General features: G+C 36.7%; 1 protein-coding gene across 5 annotated transcripts in view; it reads left to right on the top strand.

The window, feature by feature from the left end:
* The window catches only part of zc3h7a (zinc finger CCCH-type containing 7A), a 71,241-nt gene that overhangs the window by 19,949 nt on the left and 29,097 nt on the right, over positions 1 to 22,195 (top strand). For 3 of the 5 annotated variants that reach the window (XM_048609392.1, XM_048609393.1, XM_048609396.1), the window contains 11 exons: positions 764 to 803; positions 1,564 to 1,758; positions 2,138 to 2,296; positions 5,907 to 5,987; positions 6,089 to 6,148; positions 7,350 to 7,389; positions 7,691 to 7,974; positions 10,952 to 11,183; positions 12,513 to 12,580; positions 17,220 to 17,403; positions 20,355 to 20,516. In XM_048609392.1, coding sequence (XP_048465349.1) covers positions 764 to 803; positions 1,564 to 1,758; positions 2,138 to 2,296; positions 5,907 to 5,987; positions 6,089 to 6,148; positions 7,350 to 7,389; positions 7,691 to 7,974; positions 10,952 to 11,183; positions 12,513 to 12,580; positions 17,220 to 17,403; positions 20,355 to 20,516 — 1,505 coding nt within the window. The remainder of the gene's footprint in view (positions 1 to 763; positions 804 to 1,563; positions 1,759 to 2,137; positions 2,297 to 5,906; positions 5,988 to 6,088; positions 6,149 to 7,349; positions 7,390 to 7,690; positions 7,975 to 10,951; positions 11,184 to 12,512; positions 12,581 to 17,219; positions 17,404 to 20,354; positions 20,517 to 22,195) is intronic. The other 2 variants (XM_048609394.1, XM_048609395.1) reach the window with 2 other exon arrangements.

Genomic DNA, 22,195 nt, shown 5'->3' with positions numbered 1-22,195 from the left:
GCCCGAAACGTCAGCCTCTCTGCTCCTATGATGCTGCTTGGCCTGCTGTGTTCATCTAGCCCTGCACCTTGTTGTCTCGGATTCTCCAGCATCTGCAGTTCCTACTATCTCTGTTGGTTTAACCTGATGGTCATCATGCCTTAGGGGAGGGGAAAGGTTGAGCAGGAGAGTTTTTCATGTTAACTTGTGCAGCAATTTAACCCATGCTGTTGGTATTGCTGTGCATCTCAAACCATTTATAAAGCCAACTGAGCTAACTGACCCAAACTGACTTTGAGCAGACTGTTCCATGCTATAATTTGATGTTTTTGCTGTAGTAAACATTTGTATACAAAAACTTGTTTTTAAATTCTAGTTTTATAACTGAGATGGTGCCACAGAATAGTGATTTTGTACACATTTCACTGCACTCATTGATTCGTATACTTAAGTACACATGACAGTAAAATCTAATTCTAATTCTGTATTGAAAGAGTATGATTTTGTATTGAAAGCACATCTTATGATTTTTGAAATCAGCCAATTAACAAGAAATGTTTTTTGGAAAGTGGTATCATAATATTGCGTGAGTGAAGACTGATTGCAGGGTGTACGTCTTTGTTTCTGTGCAATTTCAAAATCACTTTGGATGTTTTGGTAATCTGACTTCTAAAGTGCTGGTAATTGCAACAATGCTGTCTCTAGTAGAATCTCAATTGTTGGAAACAGGTGCTGGAAAGAGTTTGTTGGGTTGACTATCACCGAAACTCCTTTTGTTTTGCAGATCTCCATTGCCGTATCCTGGTACTGAACGAGAATATGAGGTAAAGTAAATATTTTTAATGTATCTCAATTAATCTAGTAGTTTTAGTACGTTTTTAGGATGGTGTAGGTAAGATAATGTGAAACTTGTTAAGGTTTATTTGTGAGAATTTAAACTTAATTCAGAAGAATGTACTTCTGTTCCTGAGACTGAAATTGTAATACATCAAGATGTTCATATGATCTGGGGAGATTCGCATCTTCCTACAATTACCTTTGTTGGGTTACGTTAGTACAGTGCATAGAGGAATTAGATGGAAAATGCACAAATGAACTTGCACAATATTAGGTTTACTAATAATGCAACTCCTGAGGGGTGCATCGAGCCTAACAGTTCACTGAAATATTTGTATTACTTGGGATGAGCACATTTCAACCTCTAGCATTATGTAAACATGATTTTAACAAACTAGAAGGGGAAACAAAAAGCTACAAATGATTGATTTTATCATGAAAGTAAAATAGTCTTTGTGGTGGGACTTAAAACCACAACTTCCTGAAGTGAAAGTAAGAAGACAGTCCCGTCGCTGATACCTAAGCATCAATGCCAATGTGGCCTGATAGCATGAATCTTCAATAGTGCTTCTTATTCAAGTAAAGATTTGGATGTTTTTTGAAAAAGAAGTGAGATTGTATTCTTGTAATAAAAAGGGCTTGGAACAGAGTTCTTACCTTAGATTTTCTTACCTCTTTAAAAAGGCACACGAGTTTATTATTGCACAGAGTGATATTTGCATCTACATTAATTATGTTAATTTTTAGGTGTTTCTTCAAGACCTCGTGAGAAATTTATATGATGAGGGAAATGATAAGTTCAGAGAACGCAATTGGGCTGATGCTTTGAATCAGTATACTGAGGCTTTAAATGTGGCTCATTATGCATCTGAAGAAGTCAGTATTGTAAATGGAGTAATAGAGAAGCTATATGCAAATCGTGCAGCCTGCTACTTGAATATGGTAAGATAAAGGGCATAGTAACACACGTCTAATTTTTGCTGATAAATTTTCTTTCTAATTATTTCATATGAAGCATAACGACAAGAATTTATACTTTGAATAATCTTTTGTGAAAATGGAAATCTGTTTTGTAATTTTGCTTCAAAATTGTCCAAGGTTAAAAATAGATATCTTTCTTGGGTATAAGCTGTTTAGTATCATAACTGAACCTAGATCTGTGCTTGTCTATGTACTGTGCGTGCACACTTCCTGAAGAAATAACTTGATAACTTTTTTTTCTTATTTATTTCCTTCCCATAATTGTTTTTGATGGTTAAAGCTAATTGTGTCACCATCTTAAATAATTTTTTTTACATGTGCAACTCTCTTGTCATTTTAGGGTCTCTATAATCAGGTATTAGATGATTGTGACAAAGCTTTACAGTTGAATGATCGTAATTACAGAGCACTCTATCGAAAAGGAAAATCCTTGAAAGTGTTAGGAAGGCATGAGGAAGCCTACAAAGTTGTTGCAGAGTGTTCACTAGCTGTGCCACAGGTAAGGGAAATGGCAGTTCCATATACTCGACAATCATTATTCAAAACATTGTACTTTCAACCCATTTATACTGTACGGTGATTATTTATTTAGAATGTTATTTTACAAACAATATGGCAATTCCTGTATTCAGGTGTTTACAGCTCATAATCTTTAAAGAAAAGTGACAACTACTGATGGCAGTAGTTGTATCAGAAAAGTGAGCACTTCATGTCAGGAGGTAACACAGATATTTGGCTTTATATTAGCAATCTGAATGTAGTGGTATTTTAACAGTGTTGTGGAAACTATGTCTCTGTGTTCACTGTTTTGAGGATGCTAGGATGTTGATTTTGTCCGCTATTTAACATGCCAGAGATTTTTTGATTCCAGTCATGTGCGTGGGGCTGCTATCAACAGATGAGGAACTTCCTTATAAAGACGTAAAGGGAAAAGGGCAGCTGGACTTTCATTAGGTTTTGCATCTGTTTCCCTGGTGCCAGTTAGAAAGTAGCATTATCAGAGTGGTGGAATCAGTATGCTTGTCCACTCTAATATGATCAGAAGGCCATGGAGTTGGGAGCCTAAAGATAAAGGATAAAATGATAAACTTAAGGCAAGTAGGAAAGGGAGGAGAGAAATAAATCATTGTGATTGGTTTCTTACTTTGCTGAAAGCATTATAGTTTTTTTTTGCTGTCTTTTGAGTAATGTGATTTCAACATTCTCTTGTTTCTAAATTGTTATCCAAGTTCCTACCATCTCCACCCTTCAGTGTAATAATTTTAAATGTCAGCTTCAGAATGAATGAAACATACAGCTTAGATCGTTTGAAAGTAATAGCGTTTAAAATTCATTGTGTTTTGGTGCCCCACAGGTGTTGAACATTCCCTTCATATGCAAGTGCTAAGAGGAAGTTTTCTGCTGCTATTTGAATCCAATGTTTTTGCTCCTTTCTCAAAACTGCAAATTACTAGAAAAGCTATAGTGCCAAACAGTAACTGAAACTATTTTCTATTATTAACAATGAATTCAAGAACAGGAGTAGGCCGTTTGGACCTTCAAACCTGCTCTGCCATTCCTAAACATCATAGTTGGTCTGTTTGTTGTCTTAACTCCACTTTCCTGTTTGCATTCTTTAGCCCCCAATTCTCTTGTCTGTCAAAAATCTATCTCAACCTGAAATAAATTCAGTGATTTAGCCTTCACTGCCTTTGCAAAAGAGAATTTTTCATACTAATGACCTGCTGAGAGAAATAAAACGGTTCTCCATTTCTGTATTAAATAGAAGACCTCTTACTTTTAAACAATGTCCCCTTGTTTTAGTCTATCCATTTAAAGGAAACATTTTCTCAGTATCTATCCTGTTAATTCCCCTCAGTATCTTGTATATTTCAATAAGATCATCTCATTTCTTTTAAGCACCAAAACACTCAGCTAGTTTTACCTTTCTTTATAAGACGAGTCCTTTGTCCCAGAATGAGTTGAATGACCCTTCTGAACTGCTTCTTGTGTAATTATTTTTATTTCCAGTAAGCAGACCAAAACAAATGTAGTAAGCCAGATGTGATCTCAACAGAGCCCACTTCAACTGTGGTAAAACTTCCCAATTTTTATATTCTATTTCTCTTACAATAACCATCAACATTTGATTTGCATTCACAATCAACTTGCTGTATCGGTAACTTTTTTGTGATTAATATCTCGGGTCATTCAGATCCCTCTGTACCACCACTTTTTGCTATTTCTCGCTAATTAACCACATTATACTCCGTTTGCTAAACTTTTTCTGACTCACTTAAACTGTAGATATTCCTTTGCCGACTCTTACCACCTTTGGGCAATTTACTTTTGCCTTTGACAAATTTAGCTGCATGTAGTCAGGCCTTTCCTCCAAATCATTGATATAAATTGTGAATACTTTATAAACAGCACTTTGAAACTCCAATTAGTTACAGATTGCTAATGTGGGTAAGATCTTTACTGTCTGCTTCTTAATAGCTAACCAATCGTTTACGCATGCTATTATGTCACTTCCTACACTATTTGAGCTTATTTCCTGCAGTAACCTCTGATGTGGCACATCTATCAAATGCCTTTTGGAATTGCAAGTACACAACATCTACAAGTTTCCTTTTTATTAATCTTCCTTATTATTTCCTCAAAAATATCATAAATTGGCTAAACACTTCCCCTTTCACCAAAGCCAAGTTCAATCTGCCTGGTTAAAGTTGCTAATATTTCATTTAACGTCTGCTGCTGGATCTCTACTATCCTGCCTTTTAACCCAGTTCACTTTAACACCAACCCTTGTAGTTAACCTTTCTTCAAGAAACTGAAAGCACTGCGGATGCTGGAAATCAGAAATAAAAACAGAAATTGCTGGAAAAACTCAGCAGATCAGGCAGCATCTGTGGAGAGAAAAAGAGTCAACATTTCGGGTCCAGCGACCCTTCTTCAAAACTAATGGTAGCTAGGAAAAAGTTGGTGTTTATGCAGAAGATAGGGTGAGGGAAAGGACAAGGAGTAAACGATAGGTGGAGATAGAGCTCAAGTTGGACAGACAAAGGAGAGGATAACGGTCAGCCTAGGAGAATGAATAGCTGCTAATGGGATAACAAGGCCTGGTATGTGGGGATTGGGGTTAAGGACATGGGAGAAGATGCTTCATCCTAAAATTCTTGAACTCGAGATTGAGTCCAGAAGGCTGTAGAGTTTATATGTGGAAAATGAGGTTCTGTTCTCCCAGCTTGCTCTGAGCTTCATTGGAGCACAGCAGCAAACCTGAGACAGAGATGTTGACCAGGGAACAAGGTGCTGTGTTGAAGTGACAAGCGACTAGAAGCTCAGGGTCTTTTTTGCGGGCAGAACGTAGGTGTTGTCCAAAGCAGTCACCCAGTCTGCGCTTCATTTCTTCTGTGCAGAGGAAACCACATTGTGAGCAGCAAATGTGGTAGACTAAATTGAGTGAAGTGCAGAAAAAGCGGTACTTCACCTGGAAGGTGTGCTTGGGCCCTTGGATACTGAGGAGGGAGCAAGTAAACAGGTAGGTATTACACCTTCTGCCATTGCAGGGGAAGGTGCCGTGGAGCTGTGGGGGGATGTTGGGAATGAAGGACGAGTGGACTAGCGTGTCGCAGAGGGAACGGTTCTTGCAGTAGGCTGACAAGGGAGGGGAAGTGAATGTGTCTGGTGGTGGTATCCTGCTGGAGGTGGTGGAAATGGCAGCTAATGATCCTCTGGATATGGATGCTGGTGCGATGGTAGGTCAGGTGTTGGGGGTGAAGGCTGAAGTGCGGGATGTGGATCGGACCAGGCTGAGGATCCTGTCAACCATGGTGCTGGGGAATCCTCAGTTGAGAATGATGGTGGACATTTTGGAGGACACCTTGTATAAGTTGGCACTGTAAAAACAGATGTGATGAAGAAGAAGAAACTTGGAGAATGGAACAAAGTCTTTACAGGAAGCAGGGTGTGACGATGCATAGTCAAGGTAACTGTGGGAGTCGGATGGTTTATAGTGGATATTGGTAGCCAGCCAATACCCAGAAATGCTTATAATGCATGCATTAATTGTACGAAAGACTAGTTTTAAGGGCAAATCAAGAAATTATTTAAATTTTATATTTCAGGATGAACTTGTGATAAAATTAACCCAGGAACTGGCTCAGAAATTAGGATTAAAAATTCGAAAAGCTTATGTTAGAACTCAAGTGAGTACCAGTTCTTTGTTATGAACTGATACTTTTCTTAAGTTTTCATTCAGAACCTTTGTGCTGTTATTTTAATTGAATGTTTTGTCATTCTGTTTTAGCCTCCCTTGACTCCTGTTGTTGCTGTCAGCTCTTTATCTTCTGCTGAATCTTCTAACCAAGTGAGTACTGTCTTGTTAGCATTTGAGTGTTCCGTATTGTATTTATTCAATATCGATGAGCATTGAGCCAAGTTTGTGCTGTTTTGTTGATACAACAGTTGGATTTAAAATACTTGTGCAAGAGGTCTGTGACAAGAATGGACCTTGTTTGCGTGCCATTTTATTTGTAACATCAAAACAAAATTTTGTTTTAGCAGGGTGTAGAGAACTATTCCACCAAAAAGTAAAACTTGCCCTTGGTAGCTTAAAAATCTGAGAATTTAATGTTAAAAATGTTCGTTGCATGTTGTGACGAATTTAAACATAAACTGGAAAATTTCTCAGAAAAGTCAAATTTTTGCTGTCGTAAGTTTTACTGTTTGTATACGCAAACTTTTAATTTGCCTGTTTAACACAGCATATGACCAATGGAATGCATTTGGTGCCAAATCCTCATGTTCACAGGTTTCAGTAAAATGTTATTTTTTTTCCTGATTAATGTGAAACATGTTGGGGCAGCCTTCTTTGTAGCATCTAAAGCAATACTGGTGTAAAACATCATTTTGTCTCCCTGTCCAGCTGGTCATGGAAAATGGAGAGACAATAAAACTAATGGGAAATGTAACCTACAGAAAAATCAATGCATATTTAAATATTTGATTGTGAGGACTGAGAAAATTAATTGAAGAGCTTAAATTTTGTACTGCTTAAGTGGGCTTAGAAGCCTTTTCCTTTTTAATACTATTGTAATATCTTTCATTGAAGGGAGTTACAGAGGTAAACTACACTAATGAGCCACTTTGGCTACCAGCTGAATGAGGGGCTTTACATGGATGTGCTAGCTGCCCCAACTTTTACCACATGTTGAAAGAATAGGAAAAATAGCAAAATGGTGGATGAAAAAGATCAGACATTGTTTTTGACCAACGTACAGCTGATTCAAAGGTGGAATATCTCTTTAAAAAGCTAGAGAACACATAGCTTCCTGCTTATAACCAAGATTTATACCAGTTGACAACCTTCCTGAACAATTACAGATGAGTGTCAATTAAATAAAAATCATACACTTTGAAACTTCTTGTAACATTATAGAGGTGAAATAATAGACATGAACTAGGAACTGGATATTTAAGGAGTTATATATTCTCACATCACAGCGTGTGTCTTTTAATGGGTTTGGTGAACATAATTATAAAAGGTTTATTTTTCTTTCTTTCTGTAGCCCACCAGTGGTTTGGATTCTGTTGAAGATATTGAAATAGGTAAAAGGAGTTTAATTTTGTCATTTTTGTTCTTGCTATCACGAGGTGTGACTACTGTTATCACATTCCCAGTGATTAAAGGTTCATATCCCAAGGAGGTTAGATAGAACAGGGCTCTGAAAGTGCATTACATTTAAAAGTTGACAGAGAATGGTGGATGAAATTAAGTAGTATGCTTTTTTTGAAATGTTTTCCATCTTTTTTTACATAAAAAGTCTTCTTTAAGATTAAATCTTAGTTAATAACTTTTTATCCTTGAGATGAGAATTGACAGTTTGACGTTATCACTTTCTTATTGCAGATTTCCCAAGATTGAGTTCAGAACCTTCTGTTTCTTCATCTGTCTCTTTGGATGATATCCCTCAAACACTATGTGATTCAGCCTCAATTCCAGTTGTTTCTAATTCTGTGTCACCCACTCCAAAATTGTCAGAGAAAACCAACCTCTGCAGTACTGCACTGGTGAATGGAGAAGTACCTTTTTCAGTGCCTGAGTCACGTTTAGAATTCGGTGATGGTGACAAAATAGGAGACGATTTGGATGAGCTGTTAGATTCAATGTCCACAGCTGAAGAAACTCGAATGGTAAAGCAGAACTCTGAAGTTTTCATAAAATACTGTCTCAGTAAATAATGTTACTAAGAATATTTGACATACAGCCATTGTTGTGAATTCCTGAAAATCATAATTAATCACTTGATGGTGTAGAGATTGAGAAATGCTGACAAAAGAGATACTATTGAAACCTTTTGTCCTGCACTCATCAGGGCAGATGTAAGAATGCCAAATTTTGAAGGGAGCAAAAGTTTATATTGCGTGAAACAACGTACAGAATGGTTGACAGGTTGGCACTGATTAGTTGAGCTGTTGACATGGAAAATGGACCAGGGAATTTGTTGTCCCCATGTTGTTTAGTTCTGAAGAAGGCACAATACCCCAAAAAATTCCTTTTGCTTCATAACATTCAAGCTATGTTCCTAGTGCTGAAAAGTTGGACTAGAGTTGATTTAGCATAGTTTTGGCGGTAACTACTCGATGGGCTGAAAGCCTCTTCAGAAATGCTTGATTCTATGATTCTACAGAACTACATACATTCAAAATGACTTAAGGAGTGGTGGACAGTGAAAAATTATTTTACAAACATTTGATCAGATCCAAATTCTACTGCCCAACTACATGCATCATGAATGGTGGTCGACAATTAAACGACTCACTGGAGGTGGAGACTCCACAAATATCCCCATTCTCAATGATGGAGGAGCCCAGCACATCAGTGCAAAGATTTTCAGCCAGAAGTGCTGATTGGATGATCTATCACAGCTTCCTGCTAGAAGTCCACAGCATCATAGTCTTCAGCTGGAGGCACTGGATAGTGCAAAGGCTACAGGCCCTGATAGCATTCCAGCAATTGTAATGAAAGCAGTAAATGCTCCAGAACTAGTTGCATCCCTAGCTGAGCTGTTTTAATACAGCTACGACAATGAAATCTACTTGACAAATTCCTTTCACTTTACTCTCGGTACTCGGTCAATTAGGTCAGAATCCTGGAACTCCTTCCCTAACACTGTTGTGCATGTACCTACAGCACATGGACTATAGTGGGTCAAGAAGGCAGCTCACCATCACTCTCTCAAGGGCATCTGAGGATGGGCAATAGATTCAGGCCCAGTAAGTAATGCGCACATCCTCTGAATGAATAAATTAAAAACACTGTATAAATGAAACTAGCAGTCAGGAACTTTTTCCATTACTATTATTATATTGTAAAAATGCATTTAAAATATGATTCCTGAGGATTTCTAACAGCACTGGAACATTTATTTTCCTGCTTTGCATGAAAATCCAATTGCAACATGAGGGAGCCTCTCTGAATAAGTGTAATTAGAGGGTTCTTATATCGTTAGATTTGATGGTGGACTAATTTTATAGTTTTTGAGGGATGGTTGTAAAGGAGCAAAGATGCTTATGCATATTGCAGTTATGCATTTAACGCTCACCTGTGCACAGAATTCCACCATCTTTTAAGCTGTGTAATTGGTTTCTCCTTTGATGGTTTATTTCATATTTTTTGGTATGATGACCCTGTGAAATCACCTTAGGACTCTATTATGTCGAAGATGCTGTCTAAATATAGATTGTTGTTGATAGTTGCACCCAAACAAACTGTGTCTCAGAGCAAATGCATATTTATATCTCCCTGAGCATATTGAACTGATAACTCCAGACATTGGTATCCAAAATCAGATTAACATACAACTGAAGTTATTTAATTGCCATAGCAAAATCTCATGACAAGTAATTATACTCCTTTGAAAAAGATTGATTAACCATTTTGCATTTGAAAGTGCAATTTACAGGTGTCCTAATAGAACCTTTTGTGTTCTAGCGCTTCAGGCCTGATGAGAGACTTGAATATCTTGCTGTACACTGGTATTCTGAATGAAAATGTTCTTGTCATATTTTAGTTTTGCATATATCTCACAGAACACATTTCTAATTTACTTATTTTCAACAAAAAAGCAGCCAAGATGATGGAAAAATTATTTTACTGGCTTGTTGTAAACTTGTCTTGATACAAAATTTTTTTCCATCCTTCTCTCGCAAGTAGCTATCTTAATTGATGGTAGTTGACTTATTACTTTGATACTTCTTTGTGAACATCTCCCTAAAGACACATTTCTTAACATGCTTCTTTACGGTGTGTTATGATTTGGTGTACAATAATTTTCAAATTTCACCCGTATGGATAAACCAAATGTATTTAGCATAATTGATTATCTTTACAGCTGCTTTGGTAAATAAAAATTAAATATCCTACGAAATTGGTGAAGAATGTCTTAAAATTTGTGTGAAATTAGAAATACAATGAATCAGGGCAGTATTTTAGAATCTTTAGATAGCATTTGAGTTACTCCACTGTTTCGATTTTATGATCTGACACTAGTCCATTTATTGGAATTACATTATCCAGGTGACAGACTTAAGTTGGGTGGTAGTTATCTTTTAAATGGTTCTGTTGTGGATATGGTTTAAAAAGCTGAAAACGTGTGTAGAAAAGAAAGTATATTTATTTGCCAGAAGCTAATAACTTCGCAAGACAGTTGATTGTATGTTTACCGTGTAAGTCAGAAGATTGGAAGTTTGAACATGGCAAATGACCATTCAGCAGAACTAAGGGTCTGCTGCTTTATTGGAGGCACAGGCCTTTGATTGAAATTTTCAACCAATGGCATGCCTGCTTGCCTAACTCGATGTATCAGATCTCATGGCACACTGTTCTGGTTTTCTGTCAACAGTATTGGCACAACTAATACCACATGAGAACAGGATTTTCCGGTCATTCATTGCTGCTTATGGGCTCTCGCCATGAGTGAATTGACTGTGATATTTACATATGTAACAACTGTGACTACATTTCAGAAATATCCTGTTTGTTGTGAAATGCTTTAAGATGCAAGTGATCGCGCAATAAATGCAAAGTTCTTTCTTTAACTGCTTTCTGATATTATGAATTGTTTGTACCACAGTGAAATTTGATTTGTTTTACTTGTTTATTTTACAGAAGCCCATGAATCTTAAAGGAAGTATTTCTTCTAGCCTGCCAGCCAATATGCCTTCCAGTATTCCTTGTCCCAGTTCTGTCTTGGTGCCACCACCCCAAGTTATAAGTAATAGTATTCCTTCGGTGACTCTTCCGTCAGTGTATTCACTATCCATGAATATGCTACCCTATGATACTTTTGGGTCTAGAATGGATTCTTTAGACTCTCTACCTATTATGGAGTCCCAGAGAGGTAAGAATTGTCCATTAAGTATGCAGCAAAATTTGTTAAATCTGATAAACTATGCTGTTCATTTGACCATTAAATAAGTTGTTGTCTCCATTCATTGGAAATGTTTTTCTACCTGTCGGCTTTGCTATGGACCTTAAATAGGTGAGCTGCTGCTCAAAATTTCTAGTATAGCTGTTCTACATGACGTTTCAAGTGCATTCTTGCTGCATGAACGTTGGGAAATCACTGAGGACGCACCCTCTAGGCCATCTCATCAAGATTAGGAGCATGCCAAGTGGTGGCGAATTTACATGGCCTGTTTTCTCACAAAACTCTTGAAGTGACTTTCTCTATAAGGAGAATAATGGGAAAAAATCTTTTGAAATGGTAGAAGCATGGCAAAACAAGCAAGCAGCCCTCAATCAGACAATAGTATTGACACTTTTGCACGTACAGGTATAAGAAGCCCCCACCCTGCCTCAATTTATACAAAAAGCTAGACCCACAGAATTGAAGGGCCCATGCAGACAAAGCAAAGCTTTTTCCTTCCCCTTAAAGCGAACAGATGGCATTAACTTTTGTATTAATTTTCTCCTCTTCTGTAGTCTAAAATGTGGAATCCTCAGTTGGTCGGTTCCAGGACTTGGAGGTCGAGAAAAAATTGCTTTGTGATTGAATACTTTATCATTATCATTGACCTGATCACAGACCTTCCCTGATTGCCAGCATCTGCAGTACATTCCTTTTTCATTAGGCATTTCATTGATGTTTTCCAGTTGGAGTGGCTCCCTTTTAAAGAACAGTAAGGATGAGTTCCAACTGGCCTGAGGGTTGTTCATAGCGAGGCAACCTTGGCAACATTTACATTTCCAACCTGAAGTGAGATCTCTTGATTTGGTTAATTTCAGAACAAACTCCTACCCTTTTGAAATCCACTATTTACAATGAAGACACTTAGGCATGTTCCATATAATTGGCTTCAGAGATGAGGTTTGACAAATATGATGTTTTGCTTTATGGTTTGAAATCTAGGAGAAAAACTAGCATGAAAAAAAGTCAAGGAAATTCTTGGTAAGATTTGAATTTCCCTTTGTGAAAACAAAATAACTTGAATAAAAGTTATTGCCATATGTTTTATTCTCCTCCCAAACTAAGCTCCTTATATTTTGAGACTAAATTTGAGTACACTTCAACTAGGAGTTGAAGGCAGTCATACTGTACTAGACAGTAAGCTAACTTTTGTTTTATTAACGGATCTGCATACTGCACTTGGGCATAGATACATTGGCTGGGAAGGAGTCTGAGATTTTAACACTGCAGTATTTTCACATTAACTTTTCTCTTTGGAAGCAAAACCTCCAGGTCTTGGAGTCGGAACTGGAGTACAAGGACATAGCAATACCTCGTCTTATTTGCCTGTGAGTAAATGTAATTCACACTAATTTTGATAAAGTGTGTGGTAACACATATTGCGATTCATTATTTTAGAGCACATGATCAGCTAAACAACGTCTATTTTTAGTGTTATCGGGGCAGTTCAATTGATGGAGGGAAAGGAAAAGAGATCAAAAAAAAAATTAATTGTGAATCCTAGCCGAATAGTGCAAAATATTTCTTCTAACTATTGAAACTTTTATATCTGTCATTAATGACCATCTTACTACTACCTCTACTGTTACTACCTTTGATAAGTAGATGTAGTTACAAACATATGAATTAGAAACTGGACCAGGGGATTCAGCCTTTTGAGCCTGCGCCACCATGCAGTAAAATCATGCCATAATCCTACATTCCTACCTTCCTCCATTTTGCGTTTCTCTGCAGTGATTGCCTTGAATTGAAAGCACAAAACTTTTCTGATTCTTAAAATTATTACTAGCCATATTAAAGCAATGCATCTTCCTGTAGCAACTCCATCCTTTAAAAGTAAAATTGGTTACAGAATAAATGCAAGAAATAGAAGGGCTGCAGCAAGAGCTAAAGATCTCTGAGTGAGTAGAAAATTTCAAAGTAAATTTAGACTGAATGGGAATGCAACAAATCTAGGTCTAATAACAAAAGAAATCAAGTGGAATGTTGGAGGTCAAAGAGAAGCAACAAAATTTAAGCTGTTTGAGGGTGTAAAGAAGGTAAGGCAGTCATAAAGGAAAACAGTAAAGGATTTTATGTAAAATTTGAAGATAACATCAGAATGATTAACTGAAGGACTAACTTCAGGAAGGACAACACAGACAGATTGAATTTCCTTTGGTTTTGGTTATTTAATGTGCAATAATTATGATGTTTTGTGGAAGAATAAGGAGGAAAAAATATACCCTAAATGTTTAAAAACTTAATGCACAGAGGAACTAAAAAACTGGGGACTGTGGTCATAAAGTGGGAGAACAGATTTTTTTAAAATTAAGTGATCATTGGCTTCATAGATAGAGCTGCATAATAGAGTGCAAAAGCAGAGAAATAGTGGCAAGCTAATACAAACCATCGGCAAAGTCATTTGTAGAATATTTTCCAGATATGCCCCTACTTAAAGATCAGGGTGCAGAAGATATTCACTTAAGAGTGACAATAACAGTAATGAATCTTTAATTATGAAGAGAGAGGCAAATTTGCCATTGTAATAGATGCAGAAGGAACTGTATTGTCATAGGCTTTGCAGCCAGCAACAAAGCAGCAGCACATCATTAATCTCAAAGAAACCTCCCCACAAAGATCCAGTGATCTCTATGGACCTCCTCTTTCCTATTCGCAGTTTGTCTCTGGCATCAATTCAAGAGGTGTGCTGCATCAAAGTGTTCAAGCACAGCTAAGTAGTCAGTCACATTGACGTATTCTCACAGGTAGAAAAAAGTAGGCAGTTGAAAGATTTTTATCCTTAACTTTAAATTTAAACTTTGAGGTGGTGAAGCAAGCATTATGGACTGCAGCAGTTGAAAAAGGCAATTCACCACCACCCTGTCAAGGGCTACATTGTTTCATTGTTATTACTACTGCATATCATGTCCAGGCCACTGAAGGCTTTCAGTTAATCAAACAGGCACTCCTGCCTCTGGTCACTAGAAACTGTAAACGGAAGATTATTTTGCTCCAGGTTCCTAAAAAAAAAAAAAATGGATTGGGAGGAATTATTTTTATGCACTTGACTTTTAGGGTATGGCATGTAGCAACAATATATGCAAAATCCATCACAGTTCTTAACATGTTTTTAAAATAAATACACTACAATAAAGGACCAAAGACAGGGAAATGGGACTAAATAAATTTCTGTTCAATGAGTGGGCACTTCCAGTGCCGCAAAGGTCTACAATTTGACGATACGCTTTGAGGCGTCCCAAGGACGTGAGAGGCGCTGTATAAATACAATTTCTTTTCTCTTCCTTTGCAGCTATCAGAAATTTGCAGCCTCAAATCTGCCTTCTCATCTCTTTGGTAGGTGACAGGAGAGAAAAGAACACTGTGTGAGACATTCGAGAAAGAAGGAGACAGACATGCAGAGAAGGAAAATGAAAGTGTATGAGAGGCATGCACAGTGATAGAGAGAGAAAAACGTGGATGAGTGCAAAGTTGAGAGGAGAAAGGAATGAGGCATACAGAAGAGAGGAGATAGACCAGGAAAAAATTGCCTGAAAAGAGAGGCTGAGAAGGAGACAGTAATGAAAAGTGAGAGAGGCATACAGTGCAAAAGATGAAAATGACAAGACTTTGAAAATATCATGTCCATGAGCTGTAGCATACAAGATTAACTTTATTGGTGCAAATTTCCTTTACTTTCATACCATGTTTGTTGAAGAGCCTTCAATAATTGCGTAAATTTAGTTTATTCACTAGATCTCCTGTTACATTGCTGCGAGCAAGTTCAATGAGTTCTTGGTGTCTTGCTCTGCAGTTGGGTCAGTAACTGGCTCAGCAAATATTCTGTCCATTTATAGCAGTCACCGAATGTGCTGCTGCTAATACAGGGGAATTGAAAAGAATGAAGGTGGGACAACATTGGTAATAGAATAAAAATTAAAAGGCCAATACACACAAATGAAATGTGGAAGACTGGGGTCTTAATCATGCAGGTTGGGACAGCAGAGGCACCTGGCAGACAAACTTTAAAGAGTCGGTACGGTTGAAAAGCATGGAAGACGAGATTGGGAGAAAACTATTGAATGGTCTCTGGGGCATAAGGAAATTTAAGATTCGGGTGTGGGAAGCCAGGGTGGAATATATCTTGACGTGTAAAATAAATAATGGGACGAGGAAAAGAATCACAGAGTGAAGATGGCGAAGATGATGAGGAGATCAAGAATGCCATGGGAGTCAGGCTGGGCACAGACTTGCTGGGTGATGGAGGGCAGAAACAATACCCAATTGAGAAGATGTTGACTGGGGTTCTTGTTAACTGATAGCCTGTGAAGGAGGAGCTTGCAGTAAAAACAGTGCAAGAGAAACTCAGCAGGTTTGGCAACCCCCACTCAGAGAGAAACAGATCGAACGTTTTGCATCCCATATTACTTTTCTTAATAATTGAATTTTTTATTTCAAATCTTCAGCATCCACACTGTTTTGCTGTTGTTGATAAAAGACTATGCCTTTGATCTTGGGATTAGGTTGATTATGATGTCCCTACAATGGAACAGCATGTTGACAAAGCATAATCATTGCTTGCAGAACCTTGCTGCAGCGAGGAATCAATATGTATAGGAAAATGGGTTGTTGGTGGGTTTAAATAGCCAGAAAAGGAAGTGGGAACCAAAAAAAAAAGTTTTACCTCAGAAGAAAAAGCTTGGTAAGTTTTTGTTGGTATTTCCTTTGAGCTCAGCCTTTCTCTCTAAGTTGAGTTTACCAATTTTGATGTGGAACTTCATTTTTGGATTCACCAAATAGGTAACAAATATGGTGATGCCCACAAAATGTCCAGAAAAGATAGATTGGGGAAGGGATTGCAATAATGCATGGCTTTCGATGTACTCTTCAAATGAGGGAAGTTAAATCTTAGCATGTATTGGTGATAGTACTGCAAATATCCTGTTTTCTTTGCTCTAATAATGCTTTTAAGTTTCATTATCTAACAAAGTACTCATTCAGAAAGAAAATGTATAACAAAAGTAATCCTGTATTTTGTTTTTAACTAGAATGTAGAACTGAATTTACTGGTGTTAATGATTCTGATAAAGTTTGTTTGGTGGAATATTATGTGAAACTTATAATTGTGTTTAGTGGTATTTCCAGTAGTTTCCCGATAATAATTGTTAACACACTCATTAGATACATCCAAACGCAAATCACATGCAAAGCGTTCAACTTAATCACATTTGTGCAATGTTATTTAAATCAAAGTACATTATATACTGCCACCATGCTTATTTTCTGAGAACCTTTACAATATGTTTAAGTGTTAAGTAGGCAAGGAGGTGAGGAAGCTGTGTGCATTATAAAAATAAACAGGCCATTCATTTCTTATAAAAGATCGTGGATATTCATGGTGAAGTTAAATCTAGTTACTACTTTATGGCTAAAATAAAGATCTGCAAGATTGTTGATCAGTTTTTTCAATAGCCACATCTTTACATATCAGTTATCCTATCCTGACACTCTATAAGCCCCACCTTTAATTGAGATTATCCCTGTTCAGCACAGTAATGAATAATTAGACTGGAATTGTAAAGGAAAGTTGCTTTTTTGTTATGTTGTTTATACAAATTACATCTACTTATAACTCGGTCATACTATTTTGAAAATTTCTTTTTGAGTTTTTAAAAATTAAATTATATTTCAAATTCTAGCTTTTAAAATTTATCTATTTCACCAAGCTTGTTTCTGTTTTTCTTTTTAAAAAAAGCACCAAAAATTAAGTTTGTCTCTTTTTTTTGTTTCTAATTTATAATTAAAAATATATAATTGTGCTTCTTAACTCACCTGGCTGCCGAAGGTCCACACACTGGCAATGTCAAATATATGTCACATTTCAAGGTTGATTCAGATTATGGTATTAAAATGATTTTCTACTTTGCAATTTTCAGTACACATGTAAAAATACTTAGCATACATTTTCTGTATTTATTTTTTCTACAGCTAAATAGTACAAGCAGTCTGTTCAGTAGTAACAGAAATATAGGAGTTATAGGTCAAAATGGAAGTGGCTTTTCAAGAGGAACAGAAATGGGAGCAAATGAATTATCCACACAAACACTAGGTAGAAATCCGCTGTCGGACACGCATGAATTTAAGCAGGCCTGTCCTTCGTGCTTTAAAATAGGTGAGAAAAAAATAACTTGGTTATGTTCTTCGAATTTTCATCTAATGAAATGACCAATACTGTAAATGCAGTATTTATCTGTTCATGCACCTCCACTTATACTTGAAGAATGGGCTGTGTAATGTAATTATTCCACCAGCAGACTTACATTTCATAAGAACCAATACGTTCAAATGTGAATCTTCATTGGATTCAATTGAAGGATATCTCTCTGGAAACAATGGAGCTGTTCATGCTTCTCTTTTGTATTTCTGCAATTTAATTTGGTATGAGTAATTTCATATTCTAGATAAGTACCATTGGTTTAACTTACTATGTATTTTGAGTAGCGAAGATGGTCATAATATTAAAGCTCCAGGTGTAGCTAACAAACAAAATTAAGCTGCTCTTCTTCTGCTGAAGTGATGCTTTCAGATGGGACCTAATGGCAGTGTTGAAAGTTACTGAATCGTGACCATAAACAATCCATTTCATTACAGCTGTTGTTGTACATGAAGAACCAAGTATTTCACAAAAGTTTTGTCTTTTGGTCCTGCTCCAAGTGAGGATTAGCAGACAACTTACTCTGTTGTCTTTGTATTTGTGCTTTTTTTAAAATTAGCTAGATCATGGGAAAGGATGCCATGTTAGTGTGGCATCAAGCAAATTATATCATCCTATCTAAGAAAAAGTGCGTTTGATTTAAAATGGTGGATAACTTAGACTTCATTATCATGTATAATCAGTTAGATAGTTTATTAACACTGTTCCATGGATTTGCATCCTAGCAACATTCCTTATCTGATGTTCAGCATTCTGGTTGTTTGTCATGAATAATATTTACTCCTTAAAATTAAATTACCTCACGGCAAAAAAGTATTGTTCTATGTATCCCAATTCAGATTAGTTGATCTTTGGAAAATTATTCATTTACTTGTGCCAGTGTCAAGTTTTTTTTTGTTCAAAGCTGTTCAGAAATCAGAAATGTTCAGAAACATTTTTAGTTATAGTGATTGTAGTTAATCAAAAGGTAAAATGTGTTACATTATATACCTTGGATCAAACCCAATTAGTGTGGTGTGATATTCCTTTCTTTAAAAAGTCGCAACAACATGTGAATTAGTTTCTTAGGAACAATGAAGAGTTGCGGCTCACTGCCTTCCAGTGAATATTGAGGCTGTTTGGTATTAAAACCTTGCCAGTCCCACCACCTCATTGTTGATGCAATAGTATAACTGATGAATAGAAACATAGGAGAGTTAGAAACTGAATTTTTCTTTTAGAAAGCAATCACTTGGAGGTCTTATTGCAAACATGTTGACTGTAAATCGATAACAGAAATATTGAAAGCTACAATTCAATAATTGAAAGATGAACTCAAAATTAAGTCTATAATCTGCTAAGAAAGAAAGTTCAAAACACATTTAATAATTATGCTGTGTCCCTTTTGAGCAACTGTTGAAATTAGAAATTAAATGTTAGTCTTGTGTGTAGTGATTTTCTACTGCATGGTCAAGTACAAATGATACTTTGCTCAATGGTCATTTGTGACAAAGTTTAAAAAGGCTTGCTTGTTGTTTTAGTTAGACACAACTGACTTAAATATTATCAATTTATATGTTAGATTCTAGCAATCTTTGCACCCAATATAGTGGTCTGTATGGTTGTCAGTTTTCCATTTAACAGTAACTCTACGATCAGTGGCTAATCGGCAGTACAAATGAAAGAGTGCTGCTCCTGCTGAAGGTAGAAGTAAACAATCAGAATAGTTTTTCATTATGCTGGATGTTAGCCACTATAAATGGAATGTGTCTTCCTGCTGGAGGAAGGTAGTGTTTTCAGTCAGTGATGCACAGCATGTGCACATTTATATCTTCTGTGATGATCCCAGCTGGTGTTACCACTGGGCAACTCAGATCCCAGACTAAAATATGGCCTGGTAGTTCATATTTTGTTTGTTGTTTTGTTTTGTTTTAATAAGGTGACCTGTCACTGAAACACAAACCTGAAATACCTCAAATTCAGTTTTAACAATGAACAGAAGTTTAGTTTGTAAAAGAAATGAAGATAAATTAGAATAAACCAAAAACACTCCTTTGCAGTATGCATACCAAGAAAATTCTGGTCTATTTCACATCTGTAAGGCTTAGTTTAACCATGGCTTCAATGTCCTACCTTGAGGATCTGAGAACTTCAAAAAGAAGCCTTCCTTCAACTGAGTTTAGACTTTCTCAGCTTCAGATAACCCTTTAAGGATTTTAATGAAACACTTCTGCACTGGAAATTTTGAACTAAAATCCTTGCACTGTGGTAACCTTTCTCTTAACAGTCTTAAACTTTCTCAGGAGCAACAGTTTTACACATCCAGTTTCAGCCTAGATTTCTGCAAAACTGCCAAATTGAAAAGCCTCTTTCCAGACTGAGCATTTTCCCTAAGCCCAAGACTCTCCCAATGTAAAAAACAGATTGCTATCCAGAAATTATCTTTCTAATACTGTGTTTGAAAATAAATCACCATAGCTACAGAAATACTTCCAAGTTAGTCATTAAATCTCTTCGTATGCACATCCCAAACCCATGTCCCAATGGTTCAAAATCCAAGCTCTTAAAATAAATGACACGTAATGATAGATTACATACCTTACATCACACTACCTTACACACAGACCTGTACCGTAATTCTCCATTTGTCAGCAGATGATATAATTTAGTAATCATTGGACTATGCAGTTTTTCCCCAACCACTGAGAATTGCATGAGCTCAAACATTATTTTTCAAGTTGAACTAAGTAAAAATGTTAACTTTTGAAAGTGAAGTTTTAAAGTGGAACTGGTTGCTTTGGAGCTGTCCAGCAATACAGACAGTGGTTTCTGCAAACTTAGAATAAGTAACTGAATTGACCATGTCACAAAGCATTGTCATAAGAGGTAATGTAGTTTTAAGGAATTTATTTATCATGCACTGTTTCTAGATTCCAAAGGATTAACATACACCTACAACAGAGATGTAGAACATAAGTGTACAAAGGATATTTTAATTGGTCGATTGAAGAACCCTGATGGTAGATCCTGGAAGAAGATACGACCCAGACCAACAAAGAATCAGTATGTGGGTCCTTATTACATATGTAAAGGTAAGGCATCAGAGGGAGGGAGGGAAAGAATATCCTACACAAATTTGGGAAGATTACTGTTCAGCTCCTGGCACATTTAGTTTACATGCCAAAGAAATGTTCACTTACTGTACGCGATAAAGGGATTGTTAGTACTTCCCTGGGGGGTTTTGTGCATTGTAATTTTAATATGATATTAATTATGTATTGACTGTCTCATGCTTTTGAAATATTATTCAAGACTAAATGTGTACAGTAGCTATATTAGTAAGAAATACACTACTATATTATTTTTTATGCGTGTTGTAATTTCCCTTCTAAGCAAAGCAGGAAATGCAGTAATCTTGCAGAAGGGTGCTTTAAAATTAATTTTAGTGCTGCTGGCAACATTAGTATTGTCTTCCTATCCCCAGTTGCTTTTGAGAAAATAGTGTTGGGTCTTCTGTTTTAAACCACTGCTGTTTATATGGTGAAGGTGCATCCAGAATGCCATGAAGTCGAGGATTTCTAGGATTCTGACCTCACAGAAACAACAATGTAGGAACAATTATTCATGCCCATGAATGGCCTTTGCTGCTTTTGGCATTCTAGATTTGGGAGACATTGCTTCAAGTACTACTTCTACCTGCATTATTTGCCGTCTGAGCATATATTCATTTACCTAGATTTTTTCCCTTTTATATTGAGATATCATCATCAGCTGCTTTGACACAAATTATGATGTGGAGGTGCCGGTGTTGGATTGGTGTGGACAAGGTCAGAAATCACAGAACATCAGGTTATAGTCCAACAGGTTTATTTGACAGCACCAGCTTTCGGAGCCTCATTCCTTCTTCAGGTTTTAGAAGTACTGAGACTTCAAAAGCTTGTGTTGTCAAATAAACCTGTCGGACTATAACCTGGTATCGTTTGATTTCTGACCTTGACACAAATTAGGTATGGGAAAACATTTGTGTACCCTTCTACAAATTCTTCTAGCTTTTTGTTTTACCAACCACCACTATGCTCAATATCATTGGCAGAAAAATTGTTTGCAGTTTCTTGAAGTGTATCCTGTAGATGGTACATATTGTGGCCTGAGTTTGCTCATGGCAGTGGAGGGATTAGATGTTTAGTTTAATAGATGATGATGTCATTGCACCTTTCTAAGCAAGCGTGGAGTATTCTGTCACATGCCTGATATGTGCTTTGTAAGTGATGGAGATACTTTGAGGACACAGAAGTTTCAGTATTTAACCTCTGATTAATTCTAGTAGCCACAACATTTATTTGGTCTAGTTGACTTTTGCGCTAATGCAGACCATTGAGATGTTGATGTGTAACCCAGTGGTGTTAATAAGGCATTGCCATACAATGTCATGGGCAGCTGGTTATACATTCTCTTGTTGGAGATGATCATTGCACCCTGTGCAGTGCCAGTGATAGACTTGTGAATCTTCTTTTATCCATTTGTATTGTAATGTTGAATGTTCTCTACTGTGGATTTTTGGCTGGCTTCAGTGCAATATGAACATGCAAATATTATGTACTTCTGATAGGATGGATTGAGCTCTGCCAGTTTGATTGCCTTTCCACATGGTGTGGAGTACTTTGCAGCTGATTAAACTTTCTGGCCAAACTAGAGCCAAATAGGAACTGCAGAAACACAAAAATTGCTTGACATATCTATCCACCCTGCAATAAGACGAGATTATCAGTTT

The sequence above is a fragment of the Rhincodon typus genome, chromosome 21 (assembly GCF_021869965.1).
Source record: "Rhincodon typus isolate 14 chromosome 21, sRhiTyp1.1, whole genome shotgun sequence".
Classification (NCBI taxonomy): domain Eukaryota; kingdom Metazoa; phylum Chordata; class Chondrichthyes; order Orectolobiformes; family Rhincodontidae; genus Rhincodon; species Rhincodon typus.
The sequence above is the reverse complement of the archived record's forward strand: the minus strand, read 5'-3'. Positions and strand labels throughout refer to the sequence as shown.